The 13,195-nt window shown below is 41.5% G+C and overlaps 1 protein-coding gene across 1 annotated transcript in view; it reads left to right on the top strand.

Annotated features, from left to right (window-relative positions):
- LOC105000143 (acyl-coenzyme A thioesterase 1-like) overlaps window positions 1-13,195 on the top strand; it is a 13,889-nt gene extending 694 nt beyond the window's left edge. Inside the window, exons 2-4 of the mRNA XM_010855852.1 lie at window positions 2-74; window positions 9,799-10,001; window positions 11,442-13,195. Of these exons, the coding sequence (XP_010854154.1) occupies window positions 2-74; window positions 9,799-10,001; window positions 11,442-12,047 (882 nt within the window). The 3' untranslated portion in view covers window positions 12,048-13,195. The remainder of the gene's footprint in view (window position 1; window positions 75-9,798; window positions 10,002-11,441) is intronic.

Genomic DNA, 13,195 nt, shown 5'->3' with positions numbered 1-13,195 from the left:
CTTCCTGGCCCCCGGCGTGCGGCGCGAGCCGGTGCGCGCGGGCCGGGTGCGCGCCACGCTCTTCCTGCCGCCAGGTGAGCCGTCAGTATCCCTAACTGTTGATCTGTCCCTGTGCGAGAGGAAGGCAATAAGTAGGTAGCTCCCAGCATTCCAAAAGTACGTGGGGCCTGAAACTTTGCAGGAGACAGGACTGGACCGTTCGTTCGCTGTGGAGGTGATTACGCTGTTCCAGAACAGAGGTCAGGAAAGAGATCACAAGGAAAGGGAGAAAAGATAGTTGTGATGAAAAAAAAAATTTTTTTTATACGTAATTCCCAGTTTTTAAAGTTTTCTTTCCAAATCTCTCAATTTTACAACTTTGCTTCTTAACTCCCACCATATATTAAAAGATTTAAGAAAATTAGGGGCCTTTCCTGGTGGCTCAGTGGTAAAGAATCCACCTGGGGCCACAAGTTCGATCCCTGATGGGGGAAGATTCCATATGCCTCCAGAGCAGCTGGTTCGGTGTACTACATCTATTGAGCCTGTGTTTCACAAGAGAGGCTACCGCAATGAGGGGCCAGCGTACTAGAGAGATTAGACCCCACTCACCACAACTAAAGAAAAACCCACCCAGCAACAAGGACCCAGCACAGTCCAAAAAAAAAAAAATTTTAAGAAAATTAGCATGAAGGAGGAAAGCCTCTTGTTATCCACTGGAGATCTTTTGATATTGTTTAATTTGACCATTACATAAAAACAACCAGTGAAACTGTTAAAAGATGGTTATCTTCATTAAGAATCAGGCAAATGCAAAATAAAACTGATCTCAATGGGAGGGCAGTGAGCTTTCCTGAAGAGAGATCTTAGTTCCCTGTCCAGGAGCTGAACCTGGGTAACTTGGATGAAAACCAAGAGTCCTAACCACTAGACCACCAGGGCCTAGAGGCAAAGTGGCCCTCCCTGGCTCTTGCCACTGTTTGAAAGCAAGAATGTTTCAAGGAGACAAAAACTGTAAAAACGGGTATAAAGGTTATTAGAGACACAGCCCAAAGTATGGGAGAGCATAGGGAGAAACAGATTGTTTATTTAAGACAGAATCAAGGCAGAAATGCACACTCGAAGAGGAGTGTGGGCATCCTGAGTGAGGTGCACACTAAGTCAAAAACTAGGCAGAAATGTACACCTGGAGGGAATCCGTATAGGCGTCCTCTCTAAAGAGGAAGCGCGCAGTGAGTCAGAAGTCAGAAGCTCAGCAGAGATACACACCAGGAGAGGAATGTAGACGTCCTGAGTAAGGAGAAGCACAGTAAGTTAGAATTCAGGTGGAGATGTACACCCAAAGAAAAAAGGGTATGGGCATCCTGAGTGAGGAGCATAGGATAGAGCTGATGTAAATCACTTATGTAAGACAGTCCTTCCTGTTCGTTGTTTCCCTTTGGTCAATTGTCTCTTCGCTTTAGTAGAGCTCAGCTTCTGCCACTTGCTTTGTCTGTGGAGTGTCTGGTGAGAACAAAGCTCGAATTTTACTCCACTTGACAAACACCAGGTGTCCAGTCCAGAGACCCTCTGTCTCCTTCCTCAGAACTACACACTACATTTCACACCCTCATAATTTAGAAGTCTAACATTGCCAATATTTGACCAGTATGTGGAGGAAAAGGAACTTCCATGTAGTGGTAAGAGAAATACAGTTACTCATCTACTCTGGAAAAAAATTGCTTTTACTTAGTAAGTTGACTATGTCATTCTACTCTTGGTACACCAGTAGGGATTTATGTTTCTAAGAGCAAATTCAACAGAAACAGCCCAAATGTCTAACAATAATAAAACTGATGCATAAATTGAGATATATTTACAGCACAAAAGTGACTGAACTAGAGTCACAGGAACCAACAGGATGAACCTCAAAAACAGTGCTGAATGAAACGTCAAGTTCCTGAAGAACACATTCAGTAGCATTACATTCAGATAACATTTTTTAAAAGGGCAAACCAAACAAACTGCCACTTAAAATGTGCTTCCAAGTGGTAAGAATGTAAAAAAATCAAGAGACTGATAAATTTAGAATAGTGGAAAGTGAGGGAAGAGAAATGGGAACTCACAGGGCTTTGATGGTTAGAACTGAATTATTTCTTAAAGTTCTGGGTATAAACTACTTGCTTTATAATTATTCCTTAAAAATTGCACATTACATACAAACTTTTATGTAAATAATTAAAATGTGAAATAACTAGAAGCATACACAGTAGGTAGCTTTTTGAGTCTAGCATAACACACTTGAGATTCATTTGTGTTGCTCCATGCGTTTGCTAGTTCCTTCTTGTATCTTACACGTTTCCATTATATGGATGTGCCGCAGTTTGTTAATTCATTAGCCAGGTGCAAGACGTTTGAGTTTTGAGTCTTTGGAGATTATGAATAAAGTCACTGCAAACACTTGAATCCATGTTTCTGTGTGAACATAAGCTTTCATTTTTTGGGGTAAATACCTGGAAGTGAGGTTATACTGGGTCATAACCTAAGTGTATGTTTAAATTTATAAGAACTTGGTCAGTTGTTTTCCAGGGTGATTGTTTCATTTTGCATCCTCACTGTTGCCCTTAAAAATAAAAGTTAGTTACTGGACTAGCAAAAACTGGGTTACCTTGGGAATAACAGAGAATTGTAATTTGGCAGAAGCATGCTATGGCAAAAACTGTAGGCAAGTCCAACAGAACAAGGAGAGGAATGCTATTTTACAGAGAAAAAGAAGGAAGTCGGGAGCTGTTGTTTTGAACAAAAATCCATCAAAGAAAAGAGTTTGGGGTGTCGACAATTTTTCATTGCTGAATTGCTGGGGTAGTCAATTTCTTGGAGGGGAGGCAATATACATCTTTTTCTGTTGGGGCCTGTAATTGATGATTCTTTCCTGTTGATGATCCTTCTGTTGTGATCTATAAGGGACAATTATTCCTACAATTGATGTGGAGTGGTACTGCATGGCAGTTCTCCAGTTCTGTCCTCCTGACTCCATTTTGGTGAGGTTTCCTTTTATTAATTTTCACATTTCTCCCTTTTAATTAAGATTTTTCTCCAAAAACACCACCAATCAAGAGTCAGTGGTCTTTTGTCCTTCAATGTCTGGAAGAACCTTTCCTAGCTGTCATGTCCCTTGTTAGAAACTGCACAAATTAGAAACTTACTGAGGTCACATTTGAGTAACAAGGAGGGGTAGGAGGGAGAACTTTCCAGCACTTTGCATCTATACTCCATATTTATCAAGACCCTAAGTAATAGGGTACATACACCATTTGGGGTACATTGTTTTTACAAAGGTCTAGTGGGCAACAAGTACAGAATCAAAAATAACAGGACAATTCCAAACTGTAGGCTGAAGGTAGCCAGCTGAACAAATACTTGTCTTTGTTCAGTTACTAAATCATGTCTGACTCTTTTGCAACCCCATGAACTATAGCCTGCTAGGCTCCTCCATTTATGGGATTTCTCAGGCAAGAGTACTGGAGTCAGTTGCCATTTCTTTCTCCAGGGGAATCTTCCCAACCCAGGGATCACACCCGGGTCTCTTGCATTGATTCGCAAGTGGGTTCTTTACCACTGAGCCGCTGGGGAAGCCCCAGGCACTTATTCTGATTTCGAGGCGTAAAGTTCTCCCTATGGAAGTGAACCTAGAATCACAGATGTCTCCTGGAAGTCCCCATTTAAACCTAGAATCACAGATGTCTCCTGGAAGTCCCCATTTAAAACAGCCATGAGAGCAAAATAGAATAGTGAATACAATAAGAGCACACAAAATCGAAAAGAATTAACCCAGTGCATTTGGGAAGATATACTGCAGGTATAAACACAAAGCAATAGCTAATGAACTCTTCATGAAGACAGCAAAACTTCAAAGATATTTTAAAAACAGTAGTGTAATCTCAAAAGAACTCTTTGGAAACAAATATGTTATCAGTAAGTAGCATGGTATGTAAGGTTGCAAGTTCAGTTATCCTGAATTCGGATAAGAATCCAGTCAGTTATCAGTCCAAATAAAAAAAAAGACGTGAATCTTGAACTTTCTAATAGTCTTGTCCCTGACATTTTGGCAAAGATGTCTGGTCAGATGGTATCTGCTTCGGTTCTGGGAAGTCTTTGCTTTCAGGTCATCCTCTGGTGTGACGTTCAGTCAGGGTTTGGTGCCCTCTTGAGACGTGTCATGTGAAATGAAGAGCCTGTTCCCCGGAGTTTGGCAGCACAAGAGTTGGTTAGCAGAACCTGAAAGTGGCCTTTCCAGTGAGATTAAATGAGACTTTTTGGAGGTATCTTTTCCAGCAAATGAAATCTCTAAAGTACAAGATATGATGCTTAAGGTCTTCATCTCCTGGGAGGGTTCTGTGACAAGACTGCTCTCTCAAAGCATGTTTATTTTTAATGGAAGCAACTAGGCCTTTACACTACGATGTATACTTTTTTTATCAGCTGTGAATCAAAAGATGCAGGGGTCAGGTATATTGGATGTCTTGTGACTTTCTCAAAGGGTGAGAGTTTTTGAGTTCCAAAGGGGATGGAACTGAGATTTAGAAGGACCAATAGCAATGCTTTTGGCCAAGGTATTTGGAGGGTTTTACAAATTTTGCCAAGTGAGTCTTAAAGTGCCCTTAGTTTGTTTGACTTACCCTGAGGATTGAGAATAAGCACAGTGAAAGTGTTGTGAAACCAGCCAAACAGCACAGACTTATTGAAGTACTTGACCAGTTAAACAGGTTAACTGGTTAAACAGGTTAACTGGTTGCCCTGATCTCTAGGCAGTTCAAGAGGGCTTCCTCAGGAAGGGATAATCTTTTACTAACAGAATTTTAGGAATTTTCCAACAAAGGTCCATCTAGTCAAAGCTATGGTTTTTCCAGTAGTCATGTATGGATGTGAGAGTTGGACTATAAAGAAAGCTGAGCACCGAAGAATTGATGCCTTTGAACCGTGGTGTTGGAGAAGAGTCTTGAGAGTCCCTTGGGCTGCAAGGACATCAAACCAGTCAATTCTAAAGGAAACCAATCTGGAATATTCATTAGAAGGACTGATGCTAAAGCTGAAACTCCAATACTTTGGCCACCTGATGGGAAGAACTGACTCATTAGAAAAGACCTTGATGCTGGGAAAGATTGAAGGCAGGAGAAGGGAAAACAGAGGATGAGATGGTTGGATGGCATCACTGACTCGATGGACATGAGTTTGAGCAAATTCTGGGAGTTGGTGATGGGTAGGGAAGCCTGGCGTGCTGCAGTCCATGGGGTCGCAAACAGTTGGACATGACTGAATGACTGAACTGAACAGAATTTTAGCTATAGAAGAAGCAGTGACCTGTCTACAGGGGAAGGTTTCACTCCAGTGAGAAAAATACAAACCATGACTAAAACATATTTAGTTTTGTGAGACAGAGGAAGCTGAATGAAATCCATTTGCAAAACTCCCATGTTCCATCAGACAATTCAGTGGCCAGGAGTTGTGCAAACAGGTTTTCCTGGATTCTAGCTTGAACAGGTTGGACAAGTGAGGTGCAGGCACTTTTTGTGGCCTTATTTTTCCCCACTGATATTTGCTTGTGAATGCTATCATTTTGTCAGTAGACTAATGGTTTAATGTGTGCACAGAGGTAAGTAGTGGGAATTTTTGAATTTCTGGTAAGACCAGATTGTTGGCTTTTTTTAAAGTAAAGTATGTAGGGACTGGGCCATAAGAGAAGTATTTGGAATCCATTTTTGACAGTGGGCAGCTAGCTCAAGAAAACCTCATAATTGGCACTTAATTGTAGATTTCCAGATGTACAGGATGCCCCAGATCTACCTAGAACCAAAAGGAATCTGTTTTCCATAATCAGGTGCCCTAAATATCCAACTTGCATTAGAGGAACCTGTAGTTTTTTTTAGAGACTTTCTGTCCTTTGAAGACTGAAAAAGGTGGATGCTCTGTTGCCATGAAGAGTTTTACAGAGACCAGAGAAGCAAATCATTCATCTACTGTGACAAAGTAAAGCCTGCAGAAAGGTTTATATCACCCAAATCAGCTTTTAAGACTTGTAAAAAGTAAGAGGAACTGTCTGTGAAAGCCTGGGACATTGCTGTCCAGGTGAATTGCCTTTTTTCCTACATGAAAGCAAACATGCATTCACTCACCTCATCAATTAAAACACTAAAGAACACACTGTATAAATCAGTTATGGTGAAAAAGTTGCTTTCATTGGGACTAGATATCAGTAGTGTTTGGGGCTTAGGAACAACAAGGCGACAAGGGATAACCATGTTTTTTTGCTCATAACTCTTGGACCAACTTCTCGCCCGATGTATTGGGTTTTCTTATAGCGTAAATGGGCTTCTCAGGTGGCACAGTGGTAAGGAACCTGCCTGCCAATGCAGGAGACCTGAGTTCAATCCCTGGGTCAGGTAGATCCCCTGGAGAAGGAGATGGCAACCCACTCCAGTGTTCTTGCCTGGGAAATCCCATGGACAGAGGAGCCTGGCAGGCTGCAGTCCATGAGGCTGCAAAGAGTCAGAAGCAACTGAGCACACACAATCTAAACAGCAGTGTTCCAGGGACTAGTACAGGGGATAATGAGGCCCTGAGAATTTTAATCCTCTATTATAGGTTTGATGCCTTGCAGGAATTCTTTATTTCTAGGATACTGATTGACTCAGGGAGAAGTTTGAACGTTGTTTGAATTCAACATTCAACATCTGTTTGAATGTTGATAGAAGTTGCATTGTGGATTCCTCTAATATCAGCTGCAGATTTTACCTGTAAAGAGGATGATGATAGCTATCAAACAGGAACAATTATCAGTGTTCTCCAGATTCAGCTACAGTGCCATCAAAAATGGAGCTAATAAAATATGTCAAAGTGAAACTATTAGTTGCTCAGTCATGTCCAACTCTTTGTGACTTCATGGACTATAGCTCACCAGGCTCCTCTGTCCATGGAATTCTTCAGGCAAGAATACTGGAGTGGGTTGCCATTCCCTTCTCTAGGGGATCTTCCCAACCCAGGGGTCAAACCCGCATTGCAGGCAGATTCTTTACTGTCAGAGCCACCAGGAAAACCATCAGAAATGGAGTCAATAAAAGATGTCAAAGGGTCACTTAATTTACTTGGTTGGCTATTCTGATTGCTACTGTCAGATTCCAGAATTATCTCTCTGTTTGGGGAGAGAGAAATTCCAGCATGATATTTTTCTAAGTCTCAGTCTAATAAATGAATAGGGGCAGAGGAACTCAGGAGAAAAGGGTGTGTTCTGTCAAGGAAACAAAAGGAAATAGGTTCAGAGACAGGAACTTCTTGAGATTCATTAGAGATTCCAACTAATTGAACTATTTTAGAACTCCAAAGCAGGGGCTGCTTTACAGAAGTGGGGTTGAGTACTAGGAGTGTAGCTCTGGTGTCATTAAGGATAGAAAGAGCTTCATCCTTAATCTGGAGAAATGTTTCCGCAGGTGGATCAAGATGGAGGATTGGGAAGAGCCCCTGTAGTTCCTTGAAGCTCCATCATTTGAAACTAAGAGGACACTGGAAAGGCTGGCTAGAAGGCTGAAGGCACCTTGAGTGCTAAAATTCTTCAGTGTCCTGTGTCTTCCCAATAATAGGAGCAACTAGAGGGTTTGGGGCTCTATACCTTCATTTGCCAGAATTGAAAATTAAGAAATCTAGTGACCTTTCTTATCAGTTGACTCATCTACCTTGCAAGTGAACTGATGTGCCAAATTAAATCTGGAGTGGACACAGTTTTCTCATTCCACCCTTATTTCAAATAAAGAGGAACCTCCTGGCTCAGCACAAAAACAGAGTTAAAGGTTACCTGAGTGGATTCACCACCTGAGGGAAAACAGGAACTTCCTTTACAAACAAATGAGAATTTGTCTGCTTTGCAAACATTCCGAGAACAATTCTAATTGTCATGAACAGGTTCATCAGATTTTTGTGTACAAGTTTGAATTTTGTTTCAATCAGTAGTTTTAGGAAAAGCTACTGTAACTGCTCAGTAGAGGTTTCCAGAAAATATTCTAGCATTTGGCCAAAAGTTAGGGGTTTTTCTAAATTCTGTTTGGGCTGTTCCCATCAGACAGCCTTAATCACATATTTGGGTTGACCCTCACCAATAAGCAGGTGGGCTAACTGATAAAAATCTAAGCAACCAGGCTGGGAAGTTTGAATAAAATGTGTTAGACTCTTCAGCAAACCTGTGAGGGTTCTTGGGTACTTTAGGAAACTCTTCAACTATGACTCCCAATTCAGCCTTAGTCTAGGGAACATAAGAAAGAAAAGGTTTATCTGGGTGCTCAGAAGACATAATTTTAGAAAGGCAGGTTCTGACAAGTTCAGAGGAGGAGGGAGTGGAGAGAAGTGCCAAGAGAAACAGAAAGTCAGTGAGAGCATTGGACTGGGGAAACTGAGGGTATAGAGGAGACGGAGGCCGTGCAGCAAGGGAGGAGGCGGTGGCACTGGAGGGGGTGCCCGAGTACAGCAAGTGGCTGAAGGGAGCGGGAAAGAGAGGCCTCAGAAGCATTTTGACTCCTTCAGTTGTTCGTTTACCTCAGTTAATTTTGAAATTGTAATTTGCAGAGAAGTAATTCCAGATTGCCAGTAATGACTGGAAGCCTCAGAATGCCAATTAAACAGATGTCTCATTCAATTTTAAGAAAAGTAAGTTTGGGGAGCTCAAATGTTCCTCATAATGTTGACTGGTGTTCTCAAATATTTTTCAGTCCATTTAATTAGAAATGCACATGAGAAAAAAAAAAAAAGAAAGAAATTCACATGAGGAGGGACCAAAGTTTTTAGACCTAAAACCAGCCGGGGTCCCAGAAAGGAGGGGGGCATTGTCAAAGCATTTTGATGACAGGAATCCCATTTCTTAAAGATTTTTCTCTAGAGCAAAAAGAAAAATTCCTAGACAGCAGAGTTCCAACAGGCACAGCCCAGTACCTAAAGAAATCAGACCAAAGACCAAAGGAATACTCTCAGAAAGGACAAAGCCTTTAAATAGATCACAAATAAAGATTGGAGAACTCAAAATGCAGACAGTGGAGCTTGAAATCCAGGACAGACTTACCCTCAAACTCCAGGCTTGGCTAGAAGGCAGTGAGCACATGGACTCTGTGGGGATGAGCACCTGTGTCCTCACCAACCTGGGAGTTTGGGGGAGATCTCTTAGGATCCCACTTCCGAGCACCAAGTAATGTTGACCTTAAAACAGTTGTTTCACCAGCAAAAATGGGTTATTTCTAGAACACCAGAAAAGTGCAATTCAGGACAAGCAAGCCATGGCAAAAACCATAGGCAAGTTCAACAAATCAAAGAAGGGAATGTTACTTTATAGAGAAAAAGGAGGAAGGTGGGAGGGGTTGCTTCCAGTAGAAGTCTATAGGAGGTAAGTGACAGTTTAGGGCGATGATGGTTTCTCATTGGCCGAATTCCTGGGGTAGTCAATTTCTTGGAAGGGATGCAATGTACATCCTTTTTGTTGTTGTTGTTGAGGCCTGTGATTGATGATTCTTTCCTATTGATTCTTCTGTTGTGATTTGTAATTGAAAGTTCTTCCTATAATTGATGTGGAGTGGTACTCATAAAAGTAGTACATGTTCTTTGCAAAAATCTGTGGGGCTTTGAGGCCCTGGGTGTAGAGGGGAATGTGGGTTTAAACTATGCCACAGTCTGGACCTTTGAAGACCAGAGTTGTTTAGCATTTCTGATCATCAACAGAAAACTGTGACATCACCAAAGAGGCAAAAATGGCTTTTGACACCACAGCAAAGAGTTTCAAGTATAGTTTAACTCTTTTTTCTTCCTAAGAACCTGCGCCCTTTCCTGGGATTGTGGACATTTCTGCAGCTGGAGGTGGCTTTCTGGAATATCGAGCTAGTCTGCTGGCTGGGAAGGGTTTTGCTGTGTTGGCGCTGGCTTATTATAACTATGAAGACCTCCCCAAAAGCCTACGACATGTCCACCTGGAGTACTTTGAAGAAGCTGTGAACTACCTGCTTAATCACCCTCAGGTTGGAACTTCTCTAGTTTCATGTTCTACATATCAGTTCTCCTTCTCTGAAAGGCTCTTGGTTTTCACAGAACTTGACAAATTCATGACAGCCACTATTTGCCCCCAACACACACTACCTTTCATAGTCACTTCTCCCAGACAGTTTCCATGCAATTAGATGTTATTGTTAGATTTCCTGCTGGTAAAAGTGTCCTAGTTGAAATTATGGAATTTTAAACTCCAGTATTTTATCATATTTCATTAAGAGCTCAACACATTGAGAACCCTCGGTTTGACCCAGGAAGTAAGAAGGGAAGGGGAAGTGATCACTCTCTCCAGAAGGCTGTCTCGTTTAAATGTTTGTGTTTTACAATCCTCTCTTCCATGTGACCATCTGAGAGCAGAGTACTCACTTTTAACAAATCACCTAGTGGTAAAGGACCTGGGTAGTAAGAAATGTTTGAGGGTTCAGTATATCAGAGGATTAGAACGTATACCTTGCTCAGGATATTAGAGGATTAATAGGATTGTTTATTTTATAATTCAATCAGAGCTCAAGGTAGATGAAAGCCTTGGAGCTCCTAGAGAAGGTGATGGGGTGTAGTGGAACCAGTATAATAGTGTATTTGATAGAGAAAAGTTAAATTTGAGGTTTGATTTTGCCAGTTGCTAGCTTCTTGACCTTGGGGCTTCTGTATCATACTCTCAAAAATTGGGATCACTATAATATCCCATTCCTAGTACCTTTATAAGGAATAAATAGTTGAAATCAGTCAAAAGTGCTATTGTAGAAACCATGATCCAAAAAAAATAGCTGTTGATAGGTCAATCAAAAGGCCATTTATAGCAGAAGAATTTGGTAATTGATGAGAACAATCTTTCTGGAATAGGGCAAACTCAAACTACACTGGAGGGGACTGAGCAGAGAATTAAGACAAGAAAGTGAATAACTACAGACAAAATTTCCCACAAGTTTTGCTGTGAAAAGGAGTACAAACTAGGGCAGAGTGGATTTGAGGTCAAGGGATTGTTATTAAGGGCTTCCCAGGTGGCTCAGCGGTAAAGAATCTGCCTGCAATGCAGGAGATCCGGGTTAAGTTCCTGGGTCGGGAAGATCCCCTGGAGGAGGACATGGCAACCCACTCCAGTATTCTTGGCTGGAGAGTCCCATGGACAGGGAGAGAGGAAAAGACCATTGAAGGTTTGGTGGTCAAGGAACTTCAAGGCTAGAGTATTTCGTGTCCTCCACTTGGCTGTTGAAGACACTAGGAATGGTGATGGAGAAATTGTGGAAAGCAAGGTACAATGAAAGGTTAAGTCAATATCCCAAGGCTGCAGACCTTGATAACTGGGAGAGCCCAGATTCAGGCACAGTTCCCCGACTCTCAAGTCCAGACACTACTGGCCACACTGCACTGTTCATGGACTCATTCTCCTTTTCCCTTTGACCTTTTCTCAGGTGAAGGGTCCAGGAGTTGGGCTGCTTGGGATTTCAAAAGGAGGCGAGCTCTGCCTCTCCATGGCTTCCTTCCTGAAGGGCATCTCTGCGGCCGTCATAATCAACGGCTCTGTGCACAATGTCTGGGGAACCTTACACTACAAAGGTGAGACTCTGCCGCCTGTGGGTTTCAACCAAAATCGAATCAAGATGACTAAAGATGGCTTTGTAGACATTGTGGAAGTCCTGAACAGCTCTTTGGAAGGACCTGACCAGAAGAGCTTCATTCCTGTGGAAAGGGCTGAATGCCCCTTCCTGTTTCTTGTGGGTCAGGATGACCACAACTGGAAGAGTGAATTCTATGCTAACGAGGCCTCTAAACGCTTGCAGGCCCATGGGAAGGCAAAACCCCAGGTCATCTGTTACCCAGGCACGGGGCACTACATTGAGCCTCCTTACTTCCCCCTGTGCCGGGCTTCCCTGCACACCTTTGTGGGCACTCCTGTCATCTGGGGAGGGGAGCCCATGGCTCATGCCAGGGCCCAGGTAGATGCGTGGCAGCAGCTCCAGACTTTCTTCCATAAACACCTGCGTGGGGAAAAGGGGACAATTCCAGCCAAGCTGTGATCAAGGGAAGGACAGAACAGCTAGGAACAGCTGCCACAGTTAGTGTATACCAGTGTAGGTTTCTTCTGTTCAATAATTACTAGAGTTTTTCCTCTTCAGTGTTAAAGTGAAGTTACCAAGAAGCTTTTTAGATTTTTATAAATTACATACATTTTCAGTTGTTTGAGTGGAGAGTGATTCTACAGAAAATGAAACAAATGGCCAAAAAAACATAATTGACAAGGCTTTAACTCTGAAAGGAAAAGGTATAATACCCAGTTAATAGTACCTAGTACACAATTAGTGCTCCATAATTATTTGAATTATTTATTATTATAATTTAGTTTTTAATTAATAAATGATTACCTATTGTGGAAAAAAGAATACAAATATCAAAAACGTTATCAGATTTGAGTTTCTAATTTAAGAATGGAAGTGAACATCAGAGCCGTAAATTAGTATACTAGTTAGATAACTACTTAGATGAAAACTACTAAAAATTTTCAAAGCAAATATGTTTTTAGTTCTTGAATCTTCTTGAATGAGGAAGAAGTCTCCTAGTGCAAATGTATTTTAATTACTTTTTTCATTTTCACATATGGACTTTGTGATTTAGTTGTTTTGAAAGCTGGTATAACATCATTTAGATGAATTTCATAAGTGACTTTAATATTGATTAGCATACAAATGAATGATTTAGTTTTGTATTACTTGATATAAATACACATTAAACTTACTAAACTTTTCTAAAGCTGAATGTGTTTAAAATAAAAGATACTTTAATTTATGATCATGGTATTTTGGTTTCTCAACTTTCTTTCTCAATAAAGCATTTTCTGACAGATGTTTTCTCTTGAAACTCAAAAACAGTGCTCCTTTTGCTTAGTCAGATTTTTCTTCGGTCCCACTGTGAGGCAGGTGTCATCTCCATTTTACAGATGAAGAAACCAAGACTCAGAAAAATTTTTGCATGGTACCTGTAGAGCAGGGGCTCAGTCTCCCCACATCCAGTTTCTTCTCTCTTTGTTAAGCTCATCCATGCTCTCTGCAGGGTAACAGCCCCAGCCACAGGGAAAGGAAGTGGCTCTTCTTCTACCTAAGTTTTCAGTGGATTTCCTGAACTTGCAGTGTGAGGGTAGGGGTGGTTTCAGGGCACTAATGTTAAAAGT

Source organism: Bison bison, unplaced genomic scaffold (genome assembly GCF_000754665.1).
Source record: "Bison bison bison isolate TAMUID 2011002044 unplaced genomic scaffold, Bison_UMD1.0 scf7180017864368, whole genome shotgun sequence".
NCBI classification, from domain to species: Eukaryota; Metazoa; Chordata; class Mammalia; order Artiodactyla; family Bovidae; genus Bison; species Bison bison.
This window is presented reverse-complemented; position numbering and strand designations above follow the sequence as displayed.